This window comes from Vipera ursinii (assembly GCF_947247035.1).
Source record: "Vipera ursinii genome assembly, chromosome: 6".
In the NCBI taxonomy this organism is placed as follows: Eukaryota; Metazoa; Chordata; class Lepidosauria; order Squamata; family Viperidae; genus Vipera; species Vipera ursinii.
Genome location: NC_139515.1, coordinates 68183471 through 68209063, shown reverse-complemented (window position 1 = coordinate 68209063; position 25593 = coordinate 68183471). Strand labels below are relative to the sequence as shown.

Genomic DNA, 25593 nt, shown 5'->3' with positions numbered 1-25593 from the left:
TTCTCCTGCTTTTGGCTTTTTTTCCTTTTTTGCTACATGAACTCAGCCCTATATAGCCCAGCAGCCCAGCCAGGTATATCTCATCAACAACAACTGGAGCAAGAAGATGGTGGTGACGGTCAGCTGAGGTAATGGAGCACTGAGTAGCAGGGGGCTAGAAGGACATAGATGGGAGGGGAGATAAGTGGGTGGGGGAAGTTGCAGCATCCATGAGGTTGTGTAGGTGAAGGTGAAGTGGCAAGCACCTGAATTTTAATCATGTCGCCACAGAGGGGCTGCAACAGCCATTAACCTCAAGCACAGGTCATAAGTCCCTTTGTTCAAAGCTGTTGTAATTTGAAATGGTCACTGAACAACTAATTGTAAGTCAAGGACTACCTGTGGTTGCCAAAACACCAATCTAAGGTAACCAGAGATCTGCAATTTTCTGATAAGGAGATTAAGCTGAAGAAAAAATAGACATGAAAAGTAAATACTGTACACTAGCTACCACTTTGACCTGTTGAGCATTGGGTCTGAAATATTAGCAGGATAACTAAAAATATGATTTTAAGTTTCCAAGTAAGTGCATCAAAAATCCAACCGGTAAGATTAAGGTATGACTTCATGCTATCTTGCTCAGCTTGGTGCTAGGCATCTGCATTGGACTTCAATTGTTGCACCCCAATACCCATTCCCATGAGAAATATCTGAAAGGTTTCAGTTTAGAACAGGGTAACTAGAACCAAAGTTAACCAGGAGAAACTCCTGTTTCTCTTCTCACTCACTTGCCTAGCTTTGTCTCTAACCTATCACATTGGGAGTTATGCAGATGGACTCTGCAGCAGAACCCTAAGCTTGTCCAGCTCCTGTCATGGTATGCCATATCACAATTTCACAGGCAGCATAAATATATCACAGAGGGGGTTTATTTACTTGTTGCTTTTCATCTCAGAGACATCAAGATGGTTTCCATGAAAAAAACACAAAGACACAGAGACACAGACACAGACACAGAGACACAGACACAGAGACACACACAGACACACACAGACACACACACAGACACACACACACACACACACACACACATATATATATATATTTGTTTTCGTAGAATATATATATATATATATATATATATATATATATATATATATATATATATATATATATATATATATATATATATATACATATATAAGGTAAAGGTAAAGGTTCCCCCGCACACGTGTGCTAGTCGTTTCCGACTCTAGGGGCCGGTGCTCATCTTCGTTTCAAAGCCGAAGAGCCAGCGCTTGTCCGAGGACGTCTCCGTGGTCATGTGGCCGGCATGACTAGACGCCAAAGGCGCACGGAACGCTGTTACCTTCCCACCGTAGTGGTCCCTATTTTTCTACTTGCATTTTTTACGTACTTTCGAACTGCTAGGTTGGCAGAAGCTGGGACGAGTAACAGGCGCTCACTCTGCTACGCGGCACTCGGGATTCGACCCGCCAAACTGCCGACCTTCCGATCGAGAAGCTCAGCGTCCTAACCCACTGAGCCACCGCGTCCCATATATATATATTGATTCAAGCAATACAATCTGGTAGATAGCAATATAAATAAAATTATTCTAAAGAGCCTGGGGAACAATGCAGGATAAATAAATCTTGGGCAACAGCCATTTTCAGAAGGTTTTCTCTGGCCCACTGCAATGCTTGAGTGAGTTCATCATGACAAAGGCCATCTTACAGATATTTATAACTCAGCAGCAAGGAACTCACCTTCTCTTATCATTGAAAAAGTTTGGCTTCTCTGCCTGGACAATGACTACATCAAAGAGATCTCTCCAATCTTTTCCAACTATGTACTTCATGCCTCTGTCCCTATAAAAAGTAATCCAACATTTAATAACACAAGTATAACTAGTATGAATTTTTTAAAAGTGACAACTAATGGTTAATTTTAAGATGAAATTTTTGATGGGTTTATGCTAAAAAAAACCACCTACACAAAGCTGCTAGGACTATTTGTGATCAGGAACATCTTCTTTCCATGAGCTGCCAGCTTTGCTAACACAGCGCGGGTCTGCTCAGCATAACAGATGTATTTCTCTAGAAAACAGAGAACAAGATAAGGGGGGGGGGAAATCCTAAACGGTTCTAATTGAATGAATGTTTATAGCAAAGTCTTTCTTTCTTTTCTTTTTTTTTTTGCATAAGTCATGTCATCCCAAATTCAGCATTGCCACTAAAAACAAGCAATCTTGGAGGTCCTTTGATGAAAAAACTGCAATAAAAGCCTACTCATATACTAAATGTTTAACTATTATTAGGGCTACTTAAGACAAGCAGTAGTATTGAAGAGCCCATACCTTTGGGAATGCTCCACATAGTTGCCACAACACTGGAGACTTTTAGTTCACACACACTGGACCATGGCAACAATATATGACCTTGATGGTAGCTGACTGGATTACAAGCATTGCAGACATATGAACCAATGCATGGAAATAGCCTTTTTATGGAAACTGGCATCACTGCATGTAGAATTTGATCTATTTTATTTGGCATTACCTTCCCATTTTTTTCAGACTGGTTCCTATAAACAAAAGTCAGTTCTTAAGAAAACTACCTAGATGCACCATGTAGATGAACTGATGATAATGTAAAATTAATAGTTGCTGAAAGATGGTCCGATCATAAGATTCCAGAGACATATTCAGAAAGCTCTAAGATTTTGACCTGGCATAGAAAATTGATTTCAGAACAAATCTTAAATAAAGAACATAAGCTTTACCAAAATGTAAACTTCTGACATCTCAAGAGTTCTTCCTAATAATCAAACATGTATAAATATATGAGCCTGCAAGAACTGGCTTTTCTGAACGCTGACATAACATGTGATATTTCTTATCTTACAGGTAAAAATTCTTACATTCTTAACTTACCTAAACAGTTTGAGAATACTTCATGTGCCAAGATTTTAAAATTCTTAAAATATCTAAGCATCTTCATATGAATGCACTTAGTATGCAAGTTGAATTACAAATTATTTACTTTGGGTTTGCCACATTTGCACCTGAAGGCAATTTGCTTTATTTTTATTTTTATTTTAATTCCATTTATATCCCACCCTTCTCCGAAGACTCAGGGCAGCTTACAAGCTTAGCAGTAGCCTTCATTCTATGTATATGCCTGCTTATTAGGGCTTTCACACATCCCCAAGCAGCATTATTACAAAGTCAGCTTAATTGCCCCCAACAATTTGGGTCCTCATTAGTTAGTGCCTACATACTACATACTATTATGAAAAGATTATAAACTCTATTCGCTATCACTGTAGGACCTCTTACAGAAATCAGTTTTGAAAATAGTTAAAAATAAACTGCAACCAGAAAGTTTTGAGATGAAATTGAACTTGCTAAATTATTTAACTTCCATTAACAAACCAAAGCGTATTAGGCAGAGTCTATTTTTAGGGAAGGATTATGGAAGAAAAGGTTTGACTACTTTGCCAGTGCCAGTGGGGAAATTCAAAGGTCAGAGAATTAACAGCAATAATATAAAATCCATCAATAAAGGAAAAAAGTGATCTCTTCAAAAAAATTTCACTCAGGCTCACCAATATCTGCTTCAATTGCATGGTACATTATTCCTTTGATGTGTACATCTCTGATTGAATCCTGTTAGGAAAAATGAAAGTGAGAATGAGATATTTAATAATAATAATAACTCTATATAAATAGTTATAATAGAGTTATAAGAGAAAATGGAAGCGAGAATGAGATATTTCTCTATATAAATAGAGTTATATCTGATGGGCAAAGAAATTAATTAGCAGGACCTTCTCTATATTTCTATAATTATTTCAGTTGCTGATAAATTGCTGGGAGCATGGCAAGACAAGGTATTAGCAAACCTGTGACTTCCAAGACTGAGAGTTATCCAAGAAAATAATTATTCACTCAGGGATTATTAGTAATATCATATAGTTTCCTACTGTTCAACTTTATCTATGATTAGAAAATAGATTGGCTTCAATCTTGCATTATATTACAGACTAATAATTTTCCCAAATAAAACCCCAAATGCTTTGCACACACTAAGCATAAACCATGTTTTAGAAACCATAATATCTGGGCTCATATAAGCAGGCCAGAATAAGTAGTTACCATATCAAAGTCAAAATTTTATATTTGTTGAATTTGTTCATATCAAAGCAATTTGCTCAAATTATATTAACACAACAACTCTCATAAATTCACAATTTCAAAATGTGTGTTAAAAAGCCAGGTTCATAAACCATTAGCTTGATCCTGTTTACATTTTTAATGTAGTTTAATGCCAAAATAAGCCATTTTCTAAGAGAAATTGAATTCTGATGTATAAATTATGTAAGTTAAGTTCATATATAGTTCCTCACTAAGAATACTTTTATTCTTCTAATCATGGTAAGGTAAAGGTAAAGGTTCCCCCGCACATGCGTGCTAGTCGGGTCCAACTCTAGGGGCCGGTGCTCATCTCCATTTCAAAGCCAAAGAGCCAGCACTTGTCCAAGGACGTCTCCGTGGTCATGTGGCCGGCATGACTAGACGCCAAAGAGGCACGGAACGCTGTTACCTTCCCACCGTAGTGGTCCCTATTTTTCTACTTGCATTTTTACGTGCTTTAGAACTGCTAGGTTGGCAGAAGCTGGGACGAGTAACAGGCGCTCACTCTGCTACGTGGGATTCAACCCGCCAAACTGCCAACCTTCTGATTGACAAACTCAGTGTCCTAACACACTGAGCCACCGCATCCCTAATCATGGTACTGAACGCCTATAAGTCTATTTACCTCCTTCACCTTCCCGTTTCTCAGATTAAGCATGGAGCGACTACAATCTGTTGCACAAGTTTTTCATCCAATCTGCCAGTCAATCCCAAATTCATGCAAATAAGGAAATCCATATGTGTTTGGTCAATCATACAGTGACCCTGTCCCTTCAGCACTTTCTCCACATGTTTCTGACATACAGTTACCTGGTCAAAGTTTTCACTCAATTTTTAAGATTTTACTTAAATACTGCTCACACATTTCCAAGGATATTTTACAACCGAGAAATCCAGAAACTGTTACTAAAGACCCAAATCTTGTTTTCAGTAACTAGCTATATTGACAGGAAAATGAAGTACCTAAATATCTAAAAGATATCTAAAAATGAGCTAAATCTGAATGAAGCAAACATATTTCATACTTTAAAACTAATAGGCAAGAAGAACAAGCTATAAGTTTTTCTTTGGGTCATAATGTTTTAATATAATGGAATTACCGCTTTTTTATAGTAATGGGTTTTTTTATTGCAGACCTGAAGGATTATGGCTCCTAACAATTATAAAATAATCATATGACATATGTATCAAGAAATAGGATCCCATTCCTGAAGAATGGGTATTATGGGAATTGAAGTAGAACACAGCTAGAGGGCATCAGGCTGGGGAAACTGTTATATGGATGACTGTCACAATGGGATAGCCCAATACCTTCACATCTTTGTAGAGGTGCACCGGCTCATAGTCAATATTGTTCTTCAGAAAATACTCATTCACACAAGACAGGAGAGTCATCTCAGGCAAGGAAAAGATATCCATGAACTGTTTCATAGTGTGACCATGTGAACTCTGCAACCAAAGATGCCACATTCATGTATTGTGCTTTAAAACAATATCACATGTTTCAGAAGGTGTTAATAATGCTTTCAATCAGCCTACAAGCAACAAAGATGGCATATAATAACTTTTCTTAGTCTGGGCCAGTTACAATTTAGTCAGATTAGCAGATACAAAAGACAACAAATTTTTGGTAGCATCTCCAATGAATATACAATTGGTTCTATATTTGCTGTCCTTAGAAAGATCTTTAAACCCATTTTATTTAAAGATGTTGTGCTAGCTTTTAAACTGTTTACACCTAAATTTTATAAACTGGTAGTGATGGGTTCTAAGGCACCCATGGTTATTTTGCTTGCCATCCCTCAGTCTCTGTCCCTCCTCTCTTTTTACATTAAAAAGTAAAAATTAAGCAGGGAAACTGGGTCATTGAAAAACTAAGTTTCCAGCAAGAACTTTACTTCCAACCCAAGAGGCTGCAAATAGGCTGTTTAATTTTTCTTAGAGCATAATAATGAACAATTACATTCCATCACTTTGTTGGGAAGGGACCGGTAACATCTATGGGTGGGAGAAGAAAAAGTTCAAGATGGCGGCTATGGTCATGTAGCAAAGGTCACCTTCTTGACTTTTAAAAATCTCCTATCAACAGTTCTGGTGTGTAAAGGTAATACAAGGAGATAGGAAGAGGCAGGACATTTAATTGGATGGCAGGCACTATTCTGCAAACTGGTCCTTGTGGCATCCATTTTATGGTGCAGCAAGCCTTCTGAGACACTTGGTGAAAATGCTCACAACACACTCAAATTTGAATTGTAGCCACTAGCCTATAAGAATTGGAGAAACCTGGTTTCTGTTTTAAAGGATTTTGTCCTGGATTCTAAATATGCTTTGGATTACTGCTTTAAGCTGAAATCTCAAAAATCTCCTCTGCCTTGCAGAAAAACAGAAATAGTGAGATGCCTAGTTGTAAGTTAGTATTCTACAAAAGATGCAGAAGAAAAACATACTTATATGAATTCAAATTTCCATGTTAACAGAAAACAACTCATAGTTTACTTTCTTTTTTATAATACCTTTAACTCTCAACGTGATATATATATAAATACAAACTAATATAAAAGGGAAAGGAAATGACAAAAAACATTAAAAGTCTCAAAAAAAAGTTTTACCTTTCCATAGAAGTCGCTCATTTGTTCCAAAGGCACATGGGAACCATCATACATAGCAATTACTTCTTCATCTGGTACAACACTCAATCCTCTGACAATAACAGCAGTGATATTAATGCAAAAGCCAAGCAGGCTTTACCAATTAACAGGTATATATACAATTTTCTAGCCTGCCATAAGCAATATGCTACTATTCAGAACCATTTTAAATTCTCTATGTTGCTAATTGGGATAAACAAATTATCAAAACAAACCTCAGTAATTTGTGATTCCTGAGAACATCAGGGAAAGCCCTACTACATGTTCTTTGAACTGAAGTAGCTTACTGTCCTAGTTCACAGGTGAGTTTTCTTTATGACAATGTGATCTGTACTGAAATTGTTCCTGAAATTTGTGAGAAACCTATGGTTTCTTCCCTCTTCACTCAGGCCTTCCCTGTGAGACCAGATAAGCAGTTTTTGATTCTGCAACTGTTTTCCTTTCCCTCTCCTTTAAATTGTTAATGTTTTAAATGTATTGCTTTTGATGAATAGTTAATATGGTGCAATCAACTTTGAGATGCTTTTATTTAAGAAACAGTCCAAAATATATTAAATAAAATAACAGATTCTTATTATCCTCGGTAGTAGCATAAAACTGGAAGGCAGGAGTGCTACTCCTAGCTGGTAGATTAAGATGAAGTATCAGAAATATAAAATGTAATATACATTATCTATATCAGTGACAACATTTTAACATTTGGTGATGGCACACTTTCTTTTACTGTACTATAATCTTCAGGGACCAGAGACAAAAGAGAGCAGGACAATAACATGATGAAGTTGTGGAAATAAGTGGATCTAAATGATTCCACATTTGGGGGAATTTCTCATCATTTTGCTTCCCCACCAATCCTCTAGTATTATTTTTGGTGTGTTAAGCCTATCCAAAGACTTAACGCATTTTGCAGCCTTCGCTTCATGACAAAAATTAGCCACCAGTGTTTGAGGACATGACAATTTGTTAAATCAAGGGTTCCAATTTCAATAAAGTATTGTGGATGACATTCAGCCTGCAAAGTACCCCCAAGCCTGTTTAATTCATGGGTTTTCCAAAGGTCATTACAAATTGGCAAATAAGAATTAATCTTTTCCCCAGTATGAGTAACTGGGGAAAAGATATTAAGTACAAGTACAAGATATTAAGTTTTAAATGCTAGGATAACTTTTTCAGTTAGCATCTTCCATCCTGTGGGTCTTTGATTCCTCTAAATCTTTGAAGACCATACTAGTTAGGAAGCAAACATTTTTTCACACCAGTTTGGGTCAAATATCTCTAGGTTAAAACCTTTTAGCTTAAAACACTGTAGGTTAAACATAAATTTTCTTTATTATAAAAAAATCTCTAGCATTATAGCATGCTACTAATTTTTGTTTAGTAAATTCAATAGTTTATATCCCAATTTTTAAAATGCAGGAATGTAGCCTAATAGAAGATAAATGTTTCACAGAGATGCAACTGAGTTTTTAAACATTTGCAGAAAGTGAAAAGACTGAATAATCAGTAAGACTGCAGAATTAACATTATTTTTATTTTATTTTTTTAAAATCCTATTTATATCCCGCCCTTCTCCGGACTCAGGGCGGCTTACAATTAAAGCACAAATCAATGTGCTTAGCAATAGCCTTCATTCTATGTATATGCCTGCTTATTAGGGCTTTTCCCCCCCAAGCGGCATTATTACAAAGTCAGCTTAATTGCCCCCAACAATCTGGGTCCTCATTTTACCTACCTCGGAAGGATGGAAGGCTGAGTCAACCTTGAGCCTGGTGGGATGCGAACTTGCACTAATTGCAGGCAGCTGGTGTTACTTAAGGAGGCATTAGCCCACTGCTCCACCAAGGCTTATATCTGAATTTTTGTTGAGCACAAACAGAATGGTGATTCATGCTGAAAAATATTTAGAATCAGTCTTGCTAGCAAAACTGATTGCAAACAGTGGAATATTTTTAGCAATCTGCCAGTACAATTTAGCAGCTGGAAGCAAGAACATTAGTCAGCTAATCCACTCCAGCTAAAGAATATATATTTAAAAATGGCTTTTAAATCCTATCATTTGAAGTACTACAATCTGTATTTCTTGGATGTAATGGAAAGAATGGTTAAAGAATGACTACAGATGGCATTCTGGATTGTTCCACCATTAATGCAGAAGGTAGAACAAAGTGAAAGTCAAAGTGCTACGTAGAGAACACAGGTGATGATGACTATTTGATGATAGTCACACAAGGCAGGAATTCATTCTGCTCTTATTATTGCTATTATAGTGAATTACAGATACCCAGAAAAAAAATGCTTCCTGTCTCACCTGTACACAGTTCCCAGTTGAATGTAGTGAAAAGCATCAATCTTCATTAATATTGCCTTTAAAGCAAGAAAAGTTACAGGCTAAACTTATCAATTTCAGAGAAACTTTTTTTGCCATTACTGCTACATATTTTAAAGATATACTTCAGTTAATCAGTGTCTACAATTAAATATTATGATCAGAAATCTTAGAAGAGTTGTATAACACCAACCGATCAGGGCTAATATTCATTGATAAACGTCTTTACTAATTTTATAGAAAATTAGTGTCAGAGACAGCTAAATGACCCATGGATATATTCATCAATTCACATTTACATGGTTATTCATCTTCATTTAGAACCCAAGGGTGCTGTTCTTGAGTTCAGTTGACAAAAGGAAACTGCATTTGATCCTGGTAATCACAACCCTGCTATGATTTACAGAGATTTAAAATGAAAGATTAAAAATGCTCCTATTATTTATGTTTGGCAAGCAGATTTTGGAGCATTGAAAAAGAGAACTGTCAATTTCACTTGTTTTGATTGTGAAAGATACAATTTGGTTATGAGCAGCCCTTCCCCCCCAAAAAATATTACACATCTAAAATTACATATTTTATGGTTTGATTAGAGATAGGAAGACAATGGAGGGGATTATAGAATTATATACAAATGTGGCAGACAAAAGGAGAAAATCAAGGTTTGTTTTATTGTACTTCATCTTAGCCCAAAAGTTAATTTTATTTCCCATCATACCTTTTTATATCTTTTGTTCCTATGCCTTCTTTTACATTTTTATTGGCTATATTCTTTCCACATCCCTTACATTATATGACCCTACTAAAGATTGATACGAATCTCTCTACTGGAGTAAGCAACTGAGACTGAAAAAAATGTTCTTTTAAAGCCAATTTCCTGTTCTTGTGAAGTCTCAAAAATAAAGAAGCATTTCAACTAGGGATAATGGATTAAGTACTCTGGCACCTTTCCACTTCCTGAACCTGAACAGGAGGCAAAATTGTGCGATGTAGCTGCAGTAATACTTGAGGCAAGGTAATCAAGCAATCTGTTGAACTGTCATTCTCTCTGGAGCGAGAAAAGGCTGGATGATTTGTAACCTAAGATTACAAATTGCAGACCTTGAGTTCTTCCTAATAATTGTTTAGCTGGTATTATTTTATATAGTACTGTAAGGTACATGCTGTAAGGTAACTTTGATTTTGAAGAAGACTGAGAATACCACGGTTAGCAAAAAGTACAAACCAATATATAATTGAGCAAATCAACCCAGAGTTCTCAATCCAAACACAAATGACCAGGCTCAAATTATCCTACTTTGGACACATTATGCTAAGACCCAGCTCTCCAGAAAAGGGTCTAATGTTGGGAAAGGTGGAGAGAAAGAGAAGAGGAGGATCACCAGCAGCAAAGTGGATGGACTGGTGGTGGTAATGAGTGCACCACTGAGAGATCTGAAAGAACAGGTGAGGAACAGATCATCAAGGAGGAAAGCTATCGTATGTGGTTGCTAAGAATAAAAAAAAATGATGGCGCATAATTGATCAATTAAGTTGTAAGGAACCTTGGGTTTAATACATAAGAGCTAATTTCTAATACCATTTCTTTAAATATTATTTCAAATTTGAAAAGTAAGTATGTTCACTTGCATCTGGCATCTGTTTCAGACTACTTAGAAATGAAAACAGATAATAACCAATGATGTTCCAAATAAACAATCCATACCTACCCGATGCACATCATAATGAAGCCCTCTTATTGCAAAATTCGGATCATAGTCATACTTTTGGATTTCTGCAGGATACTGACAAAATCATAAAAATAGTAATTTTAGTACACAATACAAGCCATATATGAAATACATCCCAATAGATCTAGTGAGATCCAGTTCCCTTTCTTCTACAAAATGCCTCTTTTGTTTCCAATTTTATCAGGAAAGTTACATCATAATCTGTAGCCACACCATGGGTGGAACTTAGAAGGGGGAGAGAAAGCAAGAATACACAGCCTATAGCCCTGGAGAAAGGGTTTTGTACTCCAAAACTCTTCTACACATTACAGTTAAACTGTGTTTTTAAGACAATAGAACAAGTAAATTATTTAATTTCCTGGGGCAGTCTTAATTTATTGTAAATTTCCAAGACACCTTTTTATCATCAGCATCATACGTTTAAATGTCTTCGGATATTCGGAAATGTCTTTGGACAGTGCTGGCTCAATGGCCTTGAAACAGCGATGAGCACATCCCCTATAGCAGGGGTGTCAAATTCAATTTCACTGAGGGCCGCATCAGCATTGCGGTTGCCCTCAGGGGGCCGGGTGGGTATGGCCTGAGTGGGTGTGGCCTACTGGCTGGGCGTGGCTAAAGTGCATATGGCCGACTGGGTGGGCGTGGCCAGCTCTACATCGTTGGCATCAAGGGTGCCTATGGGGGCCTGGGCAGGAGTGGGACAGATCTGAGGGTCTCTGGAAGAAGGAAGGTCTCTGGGCCGGGGCCAAGGCAGTGGGGGCCGTTCCCTCACTGTTTCCAGGATGGCTTCGCGGGCCACATGAAACCACTTCGCGGGCCGGATCCGGCCCCCGGGCCTTGTGTTTGACATGTCTGCCCTATAGACAGCAACAACTAGCGGAATAATAGCAATAGCACTTAGACTTATATACCGCTTCACAGCGCTTTACAGCCCTCTCTAAGCCGTTTACAGAGTCAGTATATTAATAAAATCCGCAGGGACTTCCTTTACCTTACCTTTATATAATAAATTTAATAATTAATTAATCTGAATTAAGTTTAAGGGGTTTTCTCCCTGGTTCCAGACACTTTAGCTTCTATCATGCTAATTAAATGCTGGTTTCACACGCCCACAATTATTCAATCAAAACTTGAGAATGCTTCTTGGGGCTTCTTAGAGCTTTCAAGTATTTTTGCAGAAAGATATGAAGGCAACAGATTGAACTATACTTCCCTCTGATGTGAGCTCAGGGCTGAAATCACAAATCCTGGGCTACAGGACAACAAGCACCAAAGATAAAATATGACAGGCACTTGTTTATAAGGTAGTGAAACTGTGCTTTAGCCTGTTATTTCTTAGCTTTTCAGTTCAGCTCTCCTAGTACTACTCCTTTCTTTCCCGTAATTGCAACATTGTCAAATAATACCAAAAAAAGCTAAAACTTGTGAAAGTTTGGAAATGCTGTCTAATTGACCCTCCCTCTCAGCAATATGACACGTTTCCACTTTCCATTTATTGTATTTTGTTCAAAAAACACAATTTAAATTTAGAAAAAAAATTCTGGCTCTTTTTATCCAAGGCATTACAACAGTGCTACAGACTGCAATTAAAATTAAAATTTTAAATTTTAATTCCATTTATATCCCGCCCTTCTCCGAAGACTCAGGGCGGCTTACAAGTTTAGCAGTAGCCTTCATTCTATGTATATGCCTGCTTATCAGGGCTTTCACACACATACCCCAGCGGCATTATTACAAAGTCAGCTTAATTGCCCCCAACAATCTGGGTCCTCATTTTACCTACCTCGGAAGGATGGAAGGCTGAGTCAACCTTGAGCCTGGTGGGATGCGAACCTGCACTAATTGCAGGCAGCTGGTGTTACTTGAGGAGGCATTAGCCCACTGCTCCACCAAGGGTTAGTTACGGAAAAAAGTTGGTTAATATTTCCTTCCCATTTCTCTCCTTCCCAGATATCTGTAACACTGTTCGAAAAGTTTTAATCAAAACTATCTGTTGACAAACTTTGGCCTCTACTCAGAGGCATCTATCTACATTACAATTTTTTTTAAATTAGGAACTATTATTTATCTATCTATCTATCTATCTATCTATCTATCTATCTATCTATCAAAATAAGGCATCATGCTATCTTAAGAATCCTTAGAAGAGTAACAAAAGATTTAAAAAACCCTCTTAGACTCCTTTATAGTTTTACCTGTTATTTTAATTTCTACTGCATTACAAATGTGTAATCTCAGCATCTGCACAAAGGCCAGTTCTTAAATTCAGACACTCATTGCTTACTCTTTCCTTCCATTCACATTCATAATGCCTCTACAGAAGAGGAGGCTCTGTGAAAAAATTTTTCACACTTATTGTCTCTACCCAGCAGAACCTAGAAAGCTGGGGAACATTCATTAAATTACAATTGATCTAGTTTTATTTCACCGAACAAAACACAGGTAATTCTTGGTCATTATTTTGGTTCCATCCAATGACTAGCCTGGTAGAAATAGTCTATTCCAGGCTTGCATTAAACCAGAGATTGCAACCAGTTGTGGGTTAAGATCCAATTTCTTATTTACTATAACAAAGATATTTATAGATATGAATATATAGCCACTGACCTTTGGACAGAAATGCAGCTCTGGGTACTGTATGCTTAACAAACTATATTGGGAACTCAGTTCACATAGAAAAAAAATGTTTCTGCCTTCATAGTATACAGAGGGTTAATATTTGTTTTTATTAATGCAATGAAGTCCTTTGGTTGGGACTGCATTTCCTGCATTGTAGGCAGGAAAATTAGCAACGGAAACTCTTATTTACTTTCAAACAAGGGTTTTTTTTTATGGTAGCATGGTTACCTATTGCACGTTACTACAGTAATCTGTTAAATGAACATTTTCATCTCCCATATAGTCCTTGACATTCATTTAGCGATTGTTCGATGTTATAAAGGCACTGAAAGTGATGGGTTTCACACTTATGCCCATCACAGCATCCCCAACGTCACAGATAAAAATCCAGGTGCTTGGCAATCAGCATTTATTTACTATGGTTGTGGTATCACAGGGTCGTGTGATCACCATTTGCAACCTTCTCAGCCAACTTCCAACAAGAAAGGTCAATGAGGAAGCTGGATTTTCTGAACAAATCGCATGATTAACAACTGCAGTGATTTGCTTAACGATGGCAAAAAAAGGCTGTAAAATTGGGTGCAACCCACTTAACAACTTTCCAACTGTGGCTGTAAGTTTAGGACAACCTATGTAGAATTTTCTAGAATTCTATAGTCTCAACGTAATGGGTTGCCCCTGCCCAGGAAAGCCATTCCCTCCTCTGAAATCTCACAGATATACGCGTAACATCTGTACACTTCTTCTTCCATATACTGGAGGGTAGGGTACAATGGTCCCCTTACACTTTTGCACAAAGAAACAACTGCTGCAGGTGGAGTTTTGACCTAGAGAGCACAGGTTTGGGGAAAGAACTGTCCTGTCAACTGACATCATCCAGCTAAATGGCACAGGTGGTCCTCGACTTATGATTGTAATGAAGCCTGACCATTATAGTTATGACAACTGTAAAGCAAGTCATCATGTGACCAACTTCGGGAGTTTATTGTAATTTTGGTCACTAAATAATCACTCATAAGTTGAGGACTACCTGTACAGTGGAGTTAGAAATGAATTTCCCCACTCCTGAAAGATAACATAGCAATAATAATGCCTGTCCTCAAAGCTTTTGACAAACTATTCCCCCAAAATTCATGAATTTAGGCCTATTCAGATTCTAAGGCAACCTTAGCCCTAAGTTCAGTCCAGATGTGCAGGTATTAACTCTCAGAATTCACTTTGCAAGCATGGTCACTCCTGTGAATTCTGAAGTTGTGGTTTGCACATCTGGAGAGCACAACATTTGGGGAAGGATATCCTGTAAACTGATCAATCTTAAGGATGACATCATGATTACAGACTCTTCTAAGAATTTATTATTACATTTTTAATTCTGGATTATTTAAATTCATTCCAAAATACTGCATGTCATATGCCAAGAAAAAGCAATGAAGTCAACCTCTTGCCAATTTAAATTCTTGAATCCACTTGAAAAAAATCTATCCAAGTCTTGCAATGTAATTTATGTCAATACAACACAGTTTTTTCATATCCTTTTTATCCAGATTTCATTTCTTGCTATACAACTAACTTAATTAAGTATCTGAATTCCCAGAATATTATGGCACCACCCCATCCTGGTCTATCATCTTACCCGATGTTCATTGATCAAAAGGTCCCGGGCAGCATTAAAAATCAACGTATGCAAATGCTTGGAATAGAAGACCAAAGTGTAGTCATAATCAAAGCCGTAGATTTCTATGTCTGAAAGACTCATTTCATTGTTGGAAAATATGGCATCCGGATTCAGCAAATTACTCATGATTGATGGGACTAAGTCTATGGAAGAAAAAGACACACATAAACACTTGTTCAAGAATAAGCATTCATAATATATATTACGAAAGGAATGCATCTACATAAAAGCCACTTTAGCTAACATGAGGCTAATTCTAATCTGTTCAGTAGCTTGTTCAGACAGTGGTCACTCAGATTTTCCCAAAGGAAGACCAGGATATAAATATATAACAGGGAAACAAAAAACAGGGCCACTGCAAGCTAAATCATCTACATGGGCAATTTCATGGAATAAGCCAGATGGTGAAATTAACTCAGCAGTCAGGACAAAGTTATTGAACACCAAATCCATCTGTAAGAAACAGACTAATCCACAACTGAAAATGAAAGTACACGGAGTCTATCACTGAAATGTGACTGGATGAAGTGATATTATCCCTCGCAGAGATCTGTCCTGCTGGGTTTCATGTTTTGTTCAATCCTGGTCCGAAGCCAGGGAAAATGGTATGGTAATCATTTACTGGGAAATGCTAGTTATCCTAAACAAGCCAGAAGTGAGGTCTTAATTGAGATGCTGAACCAAAGGGACAAGCTGAGAGTACAGTTATTTTACTGTCTTCCCAGTTAAATAATGGCACCCCTCACCATCACCTATGAGATTTCATAGTGGGGTTGGCTGTTTCAACCTCCCCTCTCTTTGTTCAGTAGAGCTCAGTGCCCACCATGAGTGTAGTGGGTTTGTTCCAGATCACCACTGACCCAACAAGTGACTGGCTGCACTTCTGATTTGTTCGCCTTGGGATAAATGTCCCATGATTTCATTCTTGGGAACGTTCCCCTCAATCCATTTTCATGAACAGATTGCTTCTTTAGGCTGATAGAGTTAACTGGAGCTTAGAGGCAACAGCTTCTCTTTGAAACACAAAAGGGTCTTTTTTAGATACCCTTTGCCTGTTAAATGCTTATTTAATTGGTTTCCCCTTTGTATTTTAAAAGTGTATGTCTATATTTTTGCCTAGGTCACTCAACAGGCGGTATGACCTAGGTGACTTTATCTTAGCTAAGGAGCTAATCAGGGTTTGGCCTGGGTAGCACTTGAATGGGAGACCACCAGGAGATGTACAGCAAGAGCTTTATGCTATACCAAAAAGTTTTTTAAAAAGACATCCTAGAAAAATGCAATGGCAAACTACTTCCATAATATTGCCAATGAAACTATGGTGATAAGTCACCAGGAGTCACATTCTAAATAGTAGTTAAAATAAAATTCTCATTCAGGTAAAAAGCTAATCTTATTCATAAAATTATTATGAAGATGAAACTGGAAGCCAATTTAGGCTATCCTGAGCTCACTGGAGGAAATGCAAATATAAGAAATGAATTATTACATTAAATATAATGATGCTCAGTGGTTAAATTTGAAATTCATAAATCATTTGTTACGGATCGTAACAGACAACACTAAGACACTGGAGTACTAAATATAATTTGTTAAAGCTATGTTCACACACTTAAAGATTCAGACCCATGCACACTACAAATGCCATATGACAAAACAACGTGTGCTATTTTGTTGTATGATAAAAGTCAATTTTAACACCAATTGGACACATTGTTTGATATTTATGAGAGATTGAAAAACTGAAGAGATTTCCATCTTGGTCCCATCCAAAGCTGCCTTTAGAAACGTCAAAACAGAATATCAATAGAAAGTATGTAGAAGGAAGAACCAATAGGCAGTTGTTGGCCAAATGAAGCAGGAAAAATTCCCACTGATTTTACCAATGTGGGATATTCTACCTTTAATTTTTACTGAGCAGTTAAAAAGTTTCTGCAGCTTTTATTTAACATTTCCTTAAATTATATAATAGTTCTTTTCCATATTAACTTATATTTAAAATAAACATCTCATCTTTCTTACATTATGCATTTATAAGTTATGTTACAACTTTAAGTAGACCGAAAAGCTAAATTAGACTGAGATATAAAGAATGCACATAAATATGCAACAGCTTACCTATAACATTAAATAACATTGGATTTTATGGTTAGAAAAAACAAATCTATAATTCTTGGAGAACAATACATGCAGCAAAATACCGTACATGGCCAAATTGTTCAGCAAAGTTAGTATCAGGAAGCAACATTAAAAAGTTTTACTTTTGCCAACAATTGCAACAGCAACAAAAAAAATCATGGCAGACTACCTCTCAGATTTAGACAGTCTGTTCTCTTCTGTTCAACTTTGTCATCTTTGTGGTTATCTTGACACCACATGAAGAACCTTTTGTTCATTGACCAACTTTTCTGTTCTCATTATTCTGACCTCAGTATTTTAATGTTTGAACTATTTGATTCTTGTCTTTTGCTGAACTTAATATTACATCTTATGTTGTGTGTTTTGATTTTTGTAATTCCTTATATATGTTTCCCAAAGCATTTAATGCAGCACAAAAAATGTTAAAGAAAACTACACTACTCCATGATTTGTAGCTCACTTTCTCACTTAAAATATACCAGCACTCAGCTTTCTGTCTTCTGTTTACAAAACCTGTAACTATCTTAGTAAGATAAAATTGCTGTATAAAAATCCTTACCTAATAAGGTAAATGAAAGAATGTATCCTGGAATACTCCTCAAATCCTGAAACTACGTAACATAATTTGGCTTTTTAACAAAATGCATTTAGTATCTGAAACAGGCATAATTTACCACAGCACCATGATGCATCTGTCCTATTTAAACAAAAGTATGAAAGCATACATGTGTGGGAAGTCAGCCCCCCTAGAGAAGGAAATATTAAAGAGGCAGAAAAGCATGCTCAGTTTTTCTTAATAGCCCCAAGTCTCCCTCCCCCAAGCAAAAACCAGCTCTGTAGAAATGCAGATATAAATGATCCAGGAAGGTTGGAAGCCCCCAGCTAGAAGACACCTAAAATCTACATACCCCACCCAAACTCTAAGACAGGACATAATAGGATTAACCCATAGATGCCAAAGGGGCACACTCAGATTCAGGTCAAAATACATGACACAGGAATTACAAAGTCTCAAAACAGGAACAGGAAACAAACTCAAGAGCCCCAGAGGGTATAAAAACCCACTCCCTACATGTGCTCTCTCTCTTTTCTTCCAGAGCCATCTTCCTGTCTGGCTCTCCTCTTCAATAAACTGCAACCTTCTTTCTAAAGCAGTCACCATGTTGTTTATTCCAGCTAGGACTGAACCATGATGAAGACTTTTCCTTCAACACATGAAATATACTTTCTGCAACTGGAGCCCAAAATCAAGAGAGAAAACTTAACCTAACATGCAGCAGCTGATTTGAAAAGCACTGTGAAAAATGTCAAACACCTTAACTCATATATTGTATTATATAATCTTATTTTAAGAGCACATTTAAAATGAAAATAATTAAAAATACAGTATTGTAAATTGATTTAGAATGAAAAAGGTCTTTAGTCCAGCTTTCAATACATAGTATGAAGCAGCTTATCTTGAGAAACAAGTATATATTTGTACACACTAAACTATGGCTTGTTTTAACACTTCTTTGTTGAATTAGCTACTTCTATTCTTACTATCTGTTGAGGAAAGTTACATGAGTCTGGTTTGTAGTTCACTTTATTGGAATTCACACACTATGCTAAACCATGGCTTGTTTACTCATGATTTGTGAATAAATCAAATTGTCTGATTCACACTACACACAAGTTCACAGGCCATACAATATGACAGAACAGAAAGAGAACATTATAGTTTCATACAATGTGTGAACCCCAGACTTGGGAATAAAATCACCCAGGAACATATTGCTAGTCCCTATAAATTCATCTAATTAGGAGGCTCTCATAACAGTGATCCATGCAACTATCACCATATGATTGGACTATAGCAATGGGCTGCCTTTGAAACCATAAATGAGTCACCATAATCAGATGGTAGCTATGCTCAGGCCCCTGCAAGTGGTTGTGTATAGCTTTCCAAGTCCAACTAAAACTCTAACCAATAGAGGCCTATACTGAGTGCCCTCAGAAGTCTCCCTCCTCTGCCTATAATTGACTTGATGTACGTCTACTTCAACAAAATCCAGGAACACTTGTCCATTGGGGGCAGGACCTCATAAGGTTTTTCTCTTGTGGTCCCCTATACTGTATTGCTGAAACTCCTTTGTGAAATTAGAGAAGGGTAATCTTCTTCCAGAAGCTAGTAAAAAGAGCCTTTCCAGACAGCATTTGAAGAACAATGAGATCCATATTCCTCTAATTCTGTATTATTTCATTGTTGGCTTGGTTTTAACACAAACATCCTGTTATAAATTACTGGGTTCCAAGGTAGAACACTGTATAGTACAGTGATGGCAAACCTTTTAGAGACCGAGTGCCCAAACTGCAACCCAAAACCCACTTATGTATCGTCGGGTGCCAGGTGGGCATGGCCCATTGGGTGTGTGTGACCAATTGGATGGGCGTAGCCCATTGGGTGGGCATGGCTGCAGTGGTAACGGCAGACTGGGTGGGACTAAAAAGTTCAATCAACCAATTCCAACTTTGTGAGATCTTTTTTTTCCTTGAAATTGATTGATTGATTGAACTTTTTTTTGCACAAAGCAGCAGAGGCCTAAAGCGAAAAGGTTTTATAAAACCCAGCTGAAGGCCTAGGACTGGGGCAACGGCGCATGTCCCCACAGAGAGGGCTCTGTGTGCCACCTGTGGCATGCATGCCATAAGTTCACCACTACCGGTATAGTATATAAATGACAGAAATAAGTAAAACAATCCTCTTGAAATCTTGCAAGTTTATAGGCATTATCACATTTTGTAGAGCCCACTGTTTAAACTGTTATGTATTTTCTTTTGTCAAGAAAGACTTCTACTTTCAGAAAGAGATAATCTGTATCTTATAAACAGATTCAAAGATGCTTATTGAATCATGGAGCTAAATAAAACTGGTTTCATTTTTGTAAATCAGCACTATACAGCTTATGCTTTTTAACACAAGTAAAATGTTAATATAAAATTAATAAAGAACATCATTAAAAAGCTACCACACTCAAACTAGGCATATCATAATTTACTTGTCACATTTTGTATAAATCCTGGAAGAATTATCAGTATCACAAATTGAAATGTATGCACAAATATTCATTCTCTGTTTGAATCTTTTCTAATAACAGCTTTGCTGTCAAAGTAATTCACTGTGATGGAAAGCTCATGTCTCCGTCTTCTAGCATGTTCATGGTAGCAAAATAATTTCCCAGGTCTGAATCAAAATACCTTCATGCCATCCTGAATCATTCATTCATTATCTGACTTTTGTTTTTACAAATAACTCAAGATGACAAAACATCCAACACACTTTCCTTCAATTTTCCCTACAACAATTCTGTGAGGTGGGTTTAGCTAAGAGAGATTGACTGGCCCAAAGTCACCCAGCTAGCTTTCATGGCTAAGGTGGGACTTGAATTCACAGTCTCTTGCTTTCTAGCTTGGTGCCTTAACCACTAGACCAAAACTGGTTCCATGTACAAACCTTCTCCATATCCTATTGATCAGCAGCACAGTCATTGCTTTTGCTGTTGACATAAACATTTCAAAGGAACCCCAAAAGCAAACTGGTTCACAATCATCTGTTTGGAAGATTAGTATACCTTATGTTTCCTCTATTTTCAAATGGTCTATCACCTCCAACAATGCTTTTACTATGTTCCAATGTTATTAAAAAAAACAATATCCAAGAAGCATAGTTCTCTTAAAAGGGGGAAAAAGAAAGAGAAAAAGATAACATACCATGAATGGACTTTTCAGATTTATTTGACTGTATTAGATAAAAGGATTGTTAATGTTTTGAAAGAACTGTTGGTAAGCTCCAGAGTTTTGCAAGCTAGAATTTTAAGGAGTAGATTAAATATGACCTTCTGAATGTTATTAAAGTGCAACTGTCACCAACACCAGCTAGCAAGTCCAGCAACATCTGTTGCATTAAGTAGTAACTTGCATCTCAATCCTCAAATCATTTGAATCCTCTCTTAATCTTCTTTCACTTCTAAATAGGATAGATTTGACAGGTCTATCTCCAAAGACCAGAAAGGTACTTCATGTTACATCCAACTAATATGTTGGTCATCAGAGTACAAGCTGTCAGAAAAGATATATACTAGGGCTGTATTTCCAGGAGGGTCACTATCACAATGCACTGCACTTACTGTACTGATTCATTGCAACCAAGTCCATGTCTGAGATGCTGAAAATATAATACTTTATAAAAATATATCAAATTACTCATTTGACTTCTTCAAAAACTTTATTTTAACCTCTTCGTTCAGAGAGTGGAGTTATACAAGAGCAATGTATCTCCTGACTAGGAGAACTTACAAGAGGCTTCAGCCTCTTTTCCTAAGATTTCCTATGTGCGCATGGAATGTACTAGCAATAGGTTTGTAGGGAAGATTGTAAGTGGCAGACAACAGCTGAACATCTTGCAAAATTATGTGAAATTGGCAACTGCACAAAATAGGATAGTGTACATTTCATCCAAAATAAAGTCTTCAGAAATAAAGCAATATAAACATTACAACTAACAGATTCTCTATTTGTCTAAACAGGTATCTTAATTCTAGCAGAGATGATTTGTTAGAAATGTGTGGTAATGTGAATGCAACACACATTCATCACTTTCAGCCTACAAACCTTTCTATTCCAATCACCCAAACCTTCATAAAACCCATGTTAATTAATACTTATTGATTGTAATAGTTCTCCTAGAAACTGAAAACTGTGGATTGCACAGTCTGCCACTCCCAGCAGTTGTGCATGCCAAAATAGCTTAATGAAGCAAACCAGACAGGAGATGACTCAATCTACTTTAATAGTCTTGTTTTGTAAATCCTCACCTGATAGCAGTTACTAATTTAAACTGAATTTCACATGAAGGGAGATACTACTGGTCTCCTCCATTTCTGTGATGAGCTATAAGAATTGCATAGGTCTAGAATCAGAATGATATGAAACAAAGTCCAGTTAATTACATGATTAATTGGATAAACTATTCACTTAGACCAGGGGTAGGCTACCTTGGCTCTTCTATGACTCATGGACTTCAACTCCCAGAATTCCTGAGCCAGCTGGCTCAGGAATTCTGGGAGTTGAAGTCCACGAGTCATAAAAGAGCCAAGGTTGCCTACCCCTGACTTAGACCAACATTTCTCACAGGGCTGTTGCTTTTCAGATAAAATAAGAGGCGGCCCTTCCAGAGGACAGGCAGGAGGGACAATAATAAATAAATTTTGCTGATTGGAATAGTCACCACTTTAATAACACCTGTATAATTTATTTCATTTTTGGTGCAAGCTTAGAAAATCAATGCATGAAACTACCAACAACCTGGAAATTTGAACCACAATGTTTTATTTGAAAATTTCTGTATAAATTAGAATTCTAGACAATACAACAAAAACAGGGGCAAAAACCCACACAAAGCATAAGATACAAACTTAATAATAGTCACCGAACAATCATATTAGGGCCCAAAATTTATTGGAATAAGCGATTTTCCTCTTTCGTAAATAAAAAGAACTTTCCCCTGTGGAAAAGTATGCCAGAATGCAAGAGGCATTACCAACCACAGCCCATTGATTTCTTGGGTGGGTAGAATGGATGTAATAATTCTCAACAGCCACTCCTTTGATAATCTATACAAGATGAGCAGAATAAGCTTTGGGAGAGTGATTCCTGGCATGTCCTAACCACACACTTTGTGATTCCTGGCATGTCCCAACACACCCTGTAACAGTATTTCCCAACCTTGGGAACTTTAAGACTTGTGGACTTCAACTCCCATCTGGCTGGGGAATTCTGGGAGTTGAAGTCCACAAGTCTTAAAGTTCCCAAGGTTGGGAAACACTGCCTTATAAAGTAGCATTTTGAATAGAGCTCAGACTCTTACTGCTATCAACTGCAGCAACCTAAGCATAGAAGGAATTCTGCAATGGCAGTAACATTTCCTGACAATTTCTTTACATTTCAAAAAGAGAAAGGGCCCATATAAAAATCTTACCCACATCTCTGTTCTTAAAAAAGTATTCCCTCCTTTTTGATTATTTTTTATTCCCAGTACTTCTTATTCAAAATGTCTCTGATTTAATTATTATTCTCTTCCTGGTGGCAGAGCTTTGTTTGGTTCTCTGGTCATCTGCTTGCAGTCCTCCTACCTGAGGTTCCTAACAATCCTCACTTGTCTATGAGGCAGAAGCAAATTAAAACTATTACAACTGGAGAGATTCCGATTGGATATTCCCATTTTATTTAAAAATAAACACTGAAACAATCTATGTTGCAGCCTAGAATTAAGTATCCAGGGGTTTTACCATATTTTCCTCCCAGATTTCTTGAAGTAATACCCACAGGCAGGGGGATCCACTAAGGACTTACTATGGGTTTCCCAAGTCCATTTCCTTATACATTTATCCAGAGATCAAGAGCACACCATTCTTCTATCGGTACATCCCAACGTCATAAAAACATTCCAGTTTGTTGGGTTTTTTTTATTGATAGAGGGCTCTGCGTTTGTATGTATAGGCATCCTCGCCCGACTACCTACAAATCTACTACCTCAGGGGTCTTCAAACTTGGCCCTTTTATGACTTGTGGACTTCAACTCCCAGAATTCCTCAGCCAGACAAGCTGGCTGAGGAATTCTGGGAATTGAAGTCCACAAGTCAAAAAAGGGCCAAGTTTGAAGACCCCCCCTGTACTACCTTGGTTTATCACCTGCTCAACACGCAGATCTAAGCTCAAACCATTGCAGGGCGACAAAACTGCGCCCCGGTGACCTTGGCCAAGGAGATCGTTTTCCCGGGCCCCCCCCCAATTGAAATTTGAAGCGCATCACCTCGCACCGTCGAATAAGATTTATTTATTTATTTTTTCTTAACGCTGAGAGTCCGCCAAAATGAAGAGGAACCAAAGAGGGAAGTGAGACGAAGGGGAGGAGGAGGAGGAGGAGGAGGAGGAGGAGGAGGTCAAGCCCCCTTTCCGAGATCCTCGAGGGGCAGCGAGGGAAGCCAAGAAGCTTCGTTTTCAAAAAAAAAGCACAAAGCCGCCCGGAGCGAAAACGTGCAACAGGCACCGCGCCGAGAAAGTAGGCGAGCGCGCCCCCCCCCCCCCACACACACACACTTATTTATTATTTATTTATTTATTTATTTATTTATTTTTATTTCCATTTATATCTCCGAAGACTCAGGGCGGCTTACAATCTAAGAAGCACAAATCAACGCGCTTAGCAGTAGCCTTCATTCTATGTATATGCCTGCTTATTAGGGCTTTCACACACACCCCCAAGCGGCATTATTACAAAGTCAGCTTAATTGCCCCCAACAATCTGGGTCCTCATTTTACCTACCTCGGAAGGATGGAAGGCTGAGTCAACCTTGAGCCTGGTGGGACTCGAACCTGCACTAATTGCAGGCAGCTGGTGTTACTTAAGGAGGCATTAGCCCACTGCTCCACCGAGGCTCATATCCCACCCCGCGCGGGCAGCCTTCTCTCCCCGCCCCAGACCCCGGCTCTCTCTCACCTTTCGTGACTCTTTTGGCCTCGTTGTAGCTTTTCCACAGGTAGTTTTTCATATCCGGTGGCGGAGCGGAGGAAGGCTGCCGCTGCTGCTGCGGAGACAGCGTGCAGTAAGCCTTCGCTGTTAAGCCGCCGCCGCCGCCGCCGCCGCCGCCAAGAGAAAGCTCGGCGGAGAGGTCGGGAAAAGGGACCGCAACCGCTGCCGCAACAGTCCTGCCCACGTTGTCTCTCCCTGCTGCTCGGAGAAGGACCCTGAAGGGACACGCAGCCGCAGCCGCCATGACCAGCGCCACAGCCTCCGGCGCCTTCCAGCAAGGAACGTGGGCGATCCGCGCGCCGGGAATTCTCGCTCTCCACGCTTGGGAGCGCCGCCGGCTGAAGTCACTTCCTCAAACCCCGCCTCCTCCGGCTGGTCTGGTTGGCTCAGGGGTCTTCAAACTTGGCCCTTTTATGACTTGTGGACTTCAACTCCCAGAATTCCTCAGCCAGCAAAGCTGGCTGAGGAATTCTGGGAGTTGAAGTCCACAAGTCATAAAAGGGCCAAGTTTGAAGACCCCTGGGTTGGCTGAAGACAAGCCAGGGGTCGGGACGCCGCGGGAGCTCCTCCTCCCCAACCCCCCCACCCTTCCCCCGAGCGCGGAGATGTCGCTCAGAGGAGCCTCCGGGCTTCTGCTTTTGCCTGCGGGGCCCCCCTGACATCGCCTTTACTCCGCCGGTGAACGGCCTTTCTCTCTCTCTCTCTCTCT

General features: G+C 38.4%; 1 protein-coding gene across 1 annotated transcript in view; it reads right to left on the bottom strand.

Moving 5' to 3' along the window:
• The window catches only part of NT5DC3 (5'-nucleotidase domain containing 3), a gene marked incomplete at its 5' end in the record, with an annotated part of 32371 nt that extends 7243 nt beyond the window's left edge, over positions 1-25128 (bottom strand). Inside the window, 9 exons of the mRNA XM_083365700.1 lie at positions 1749-1850; positions 1976-2078; positions 3589-3649; positions 5489-5626; positions 6787-6877; positions 9134-9189; positions 10861-10935; positions 15134-15318; positions 24852-25128. Coding sequence (XP_083221826.1) covers positions 1749-1850; positions 1976-2078; positions 3589-3649; positions 5489-5626; positions 6787-6877; positions 9134-9189; positions 10861-10935; positions 15134-15318; positions 24852-25128 — 1088 coding nt within the window. The remainder of the gene's footprint in view (positions 1-1748; positions 1851-1975; positions 2079-3588; positions 3650-5488; positions 5627-6786; positions 6878-9133; positions 9190-10860; positions 10936-15133; positions 15319-24851) is intronic.
• Positions 25129-25593: the final 465 nt, after the last annotated feature.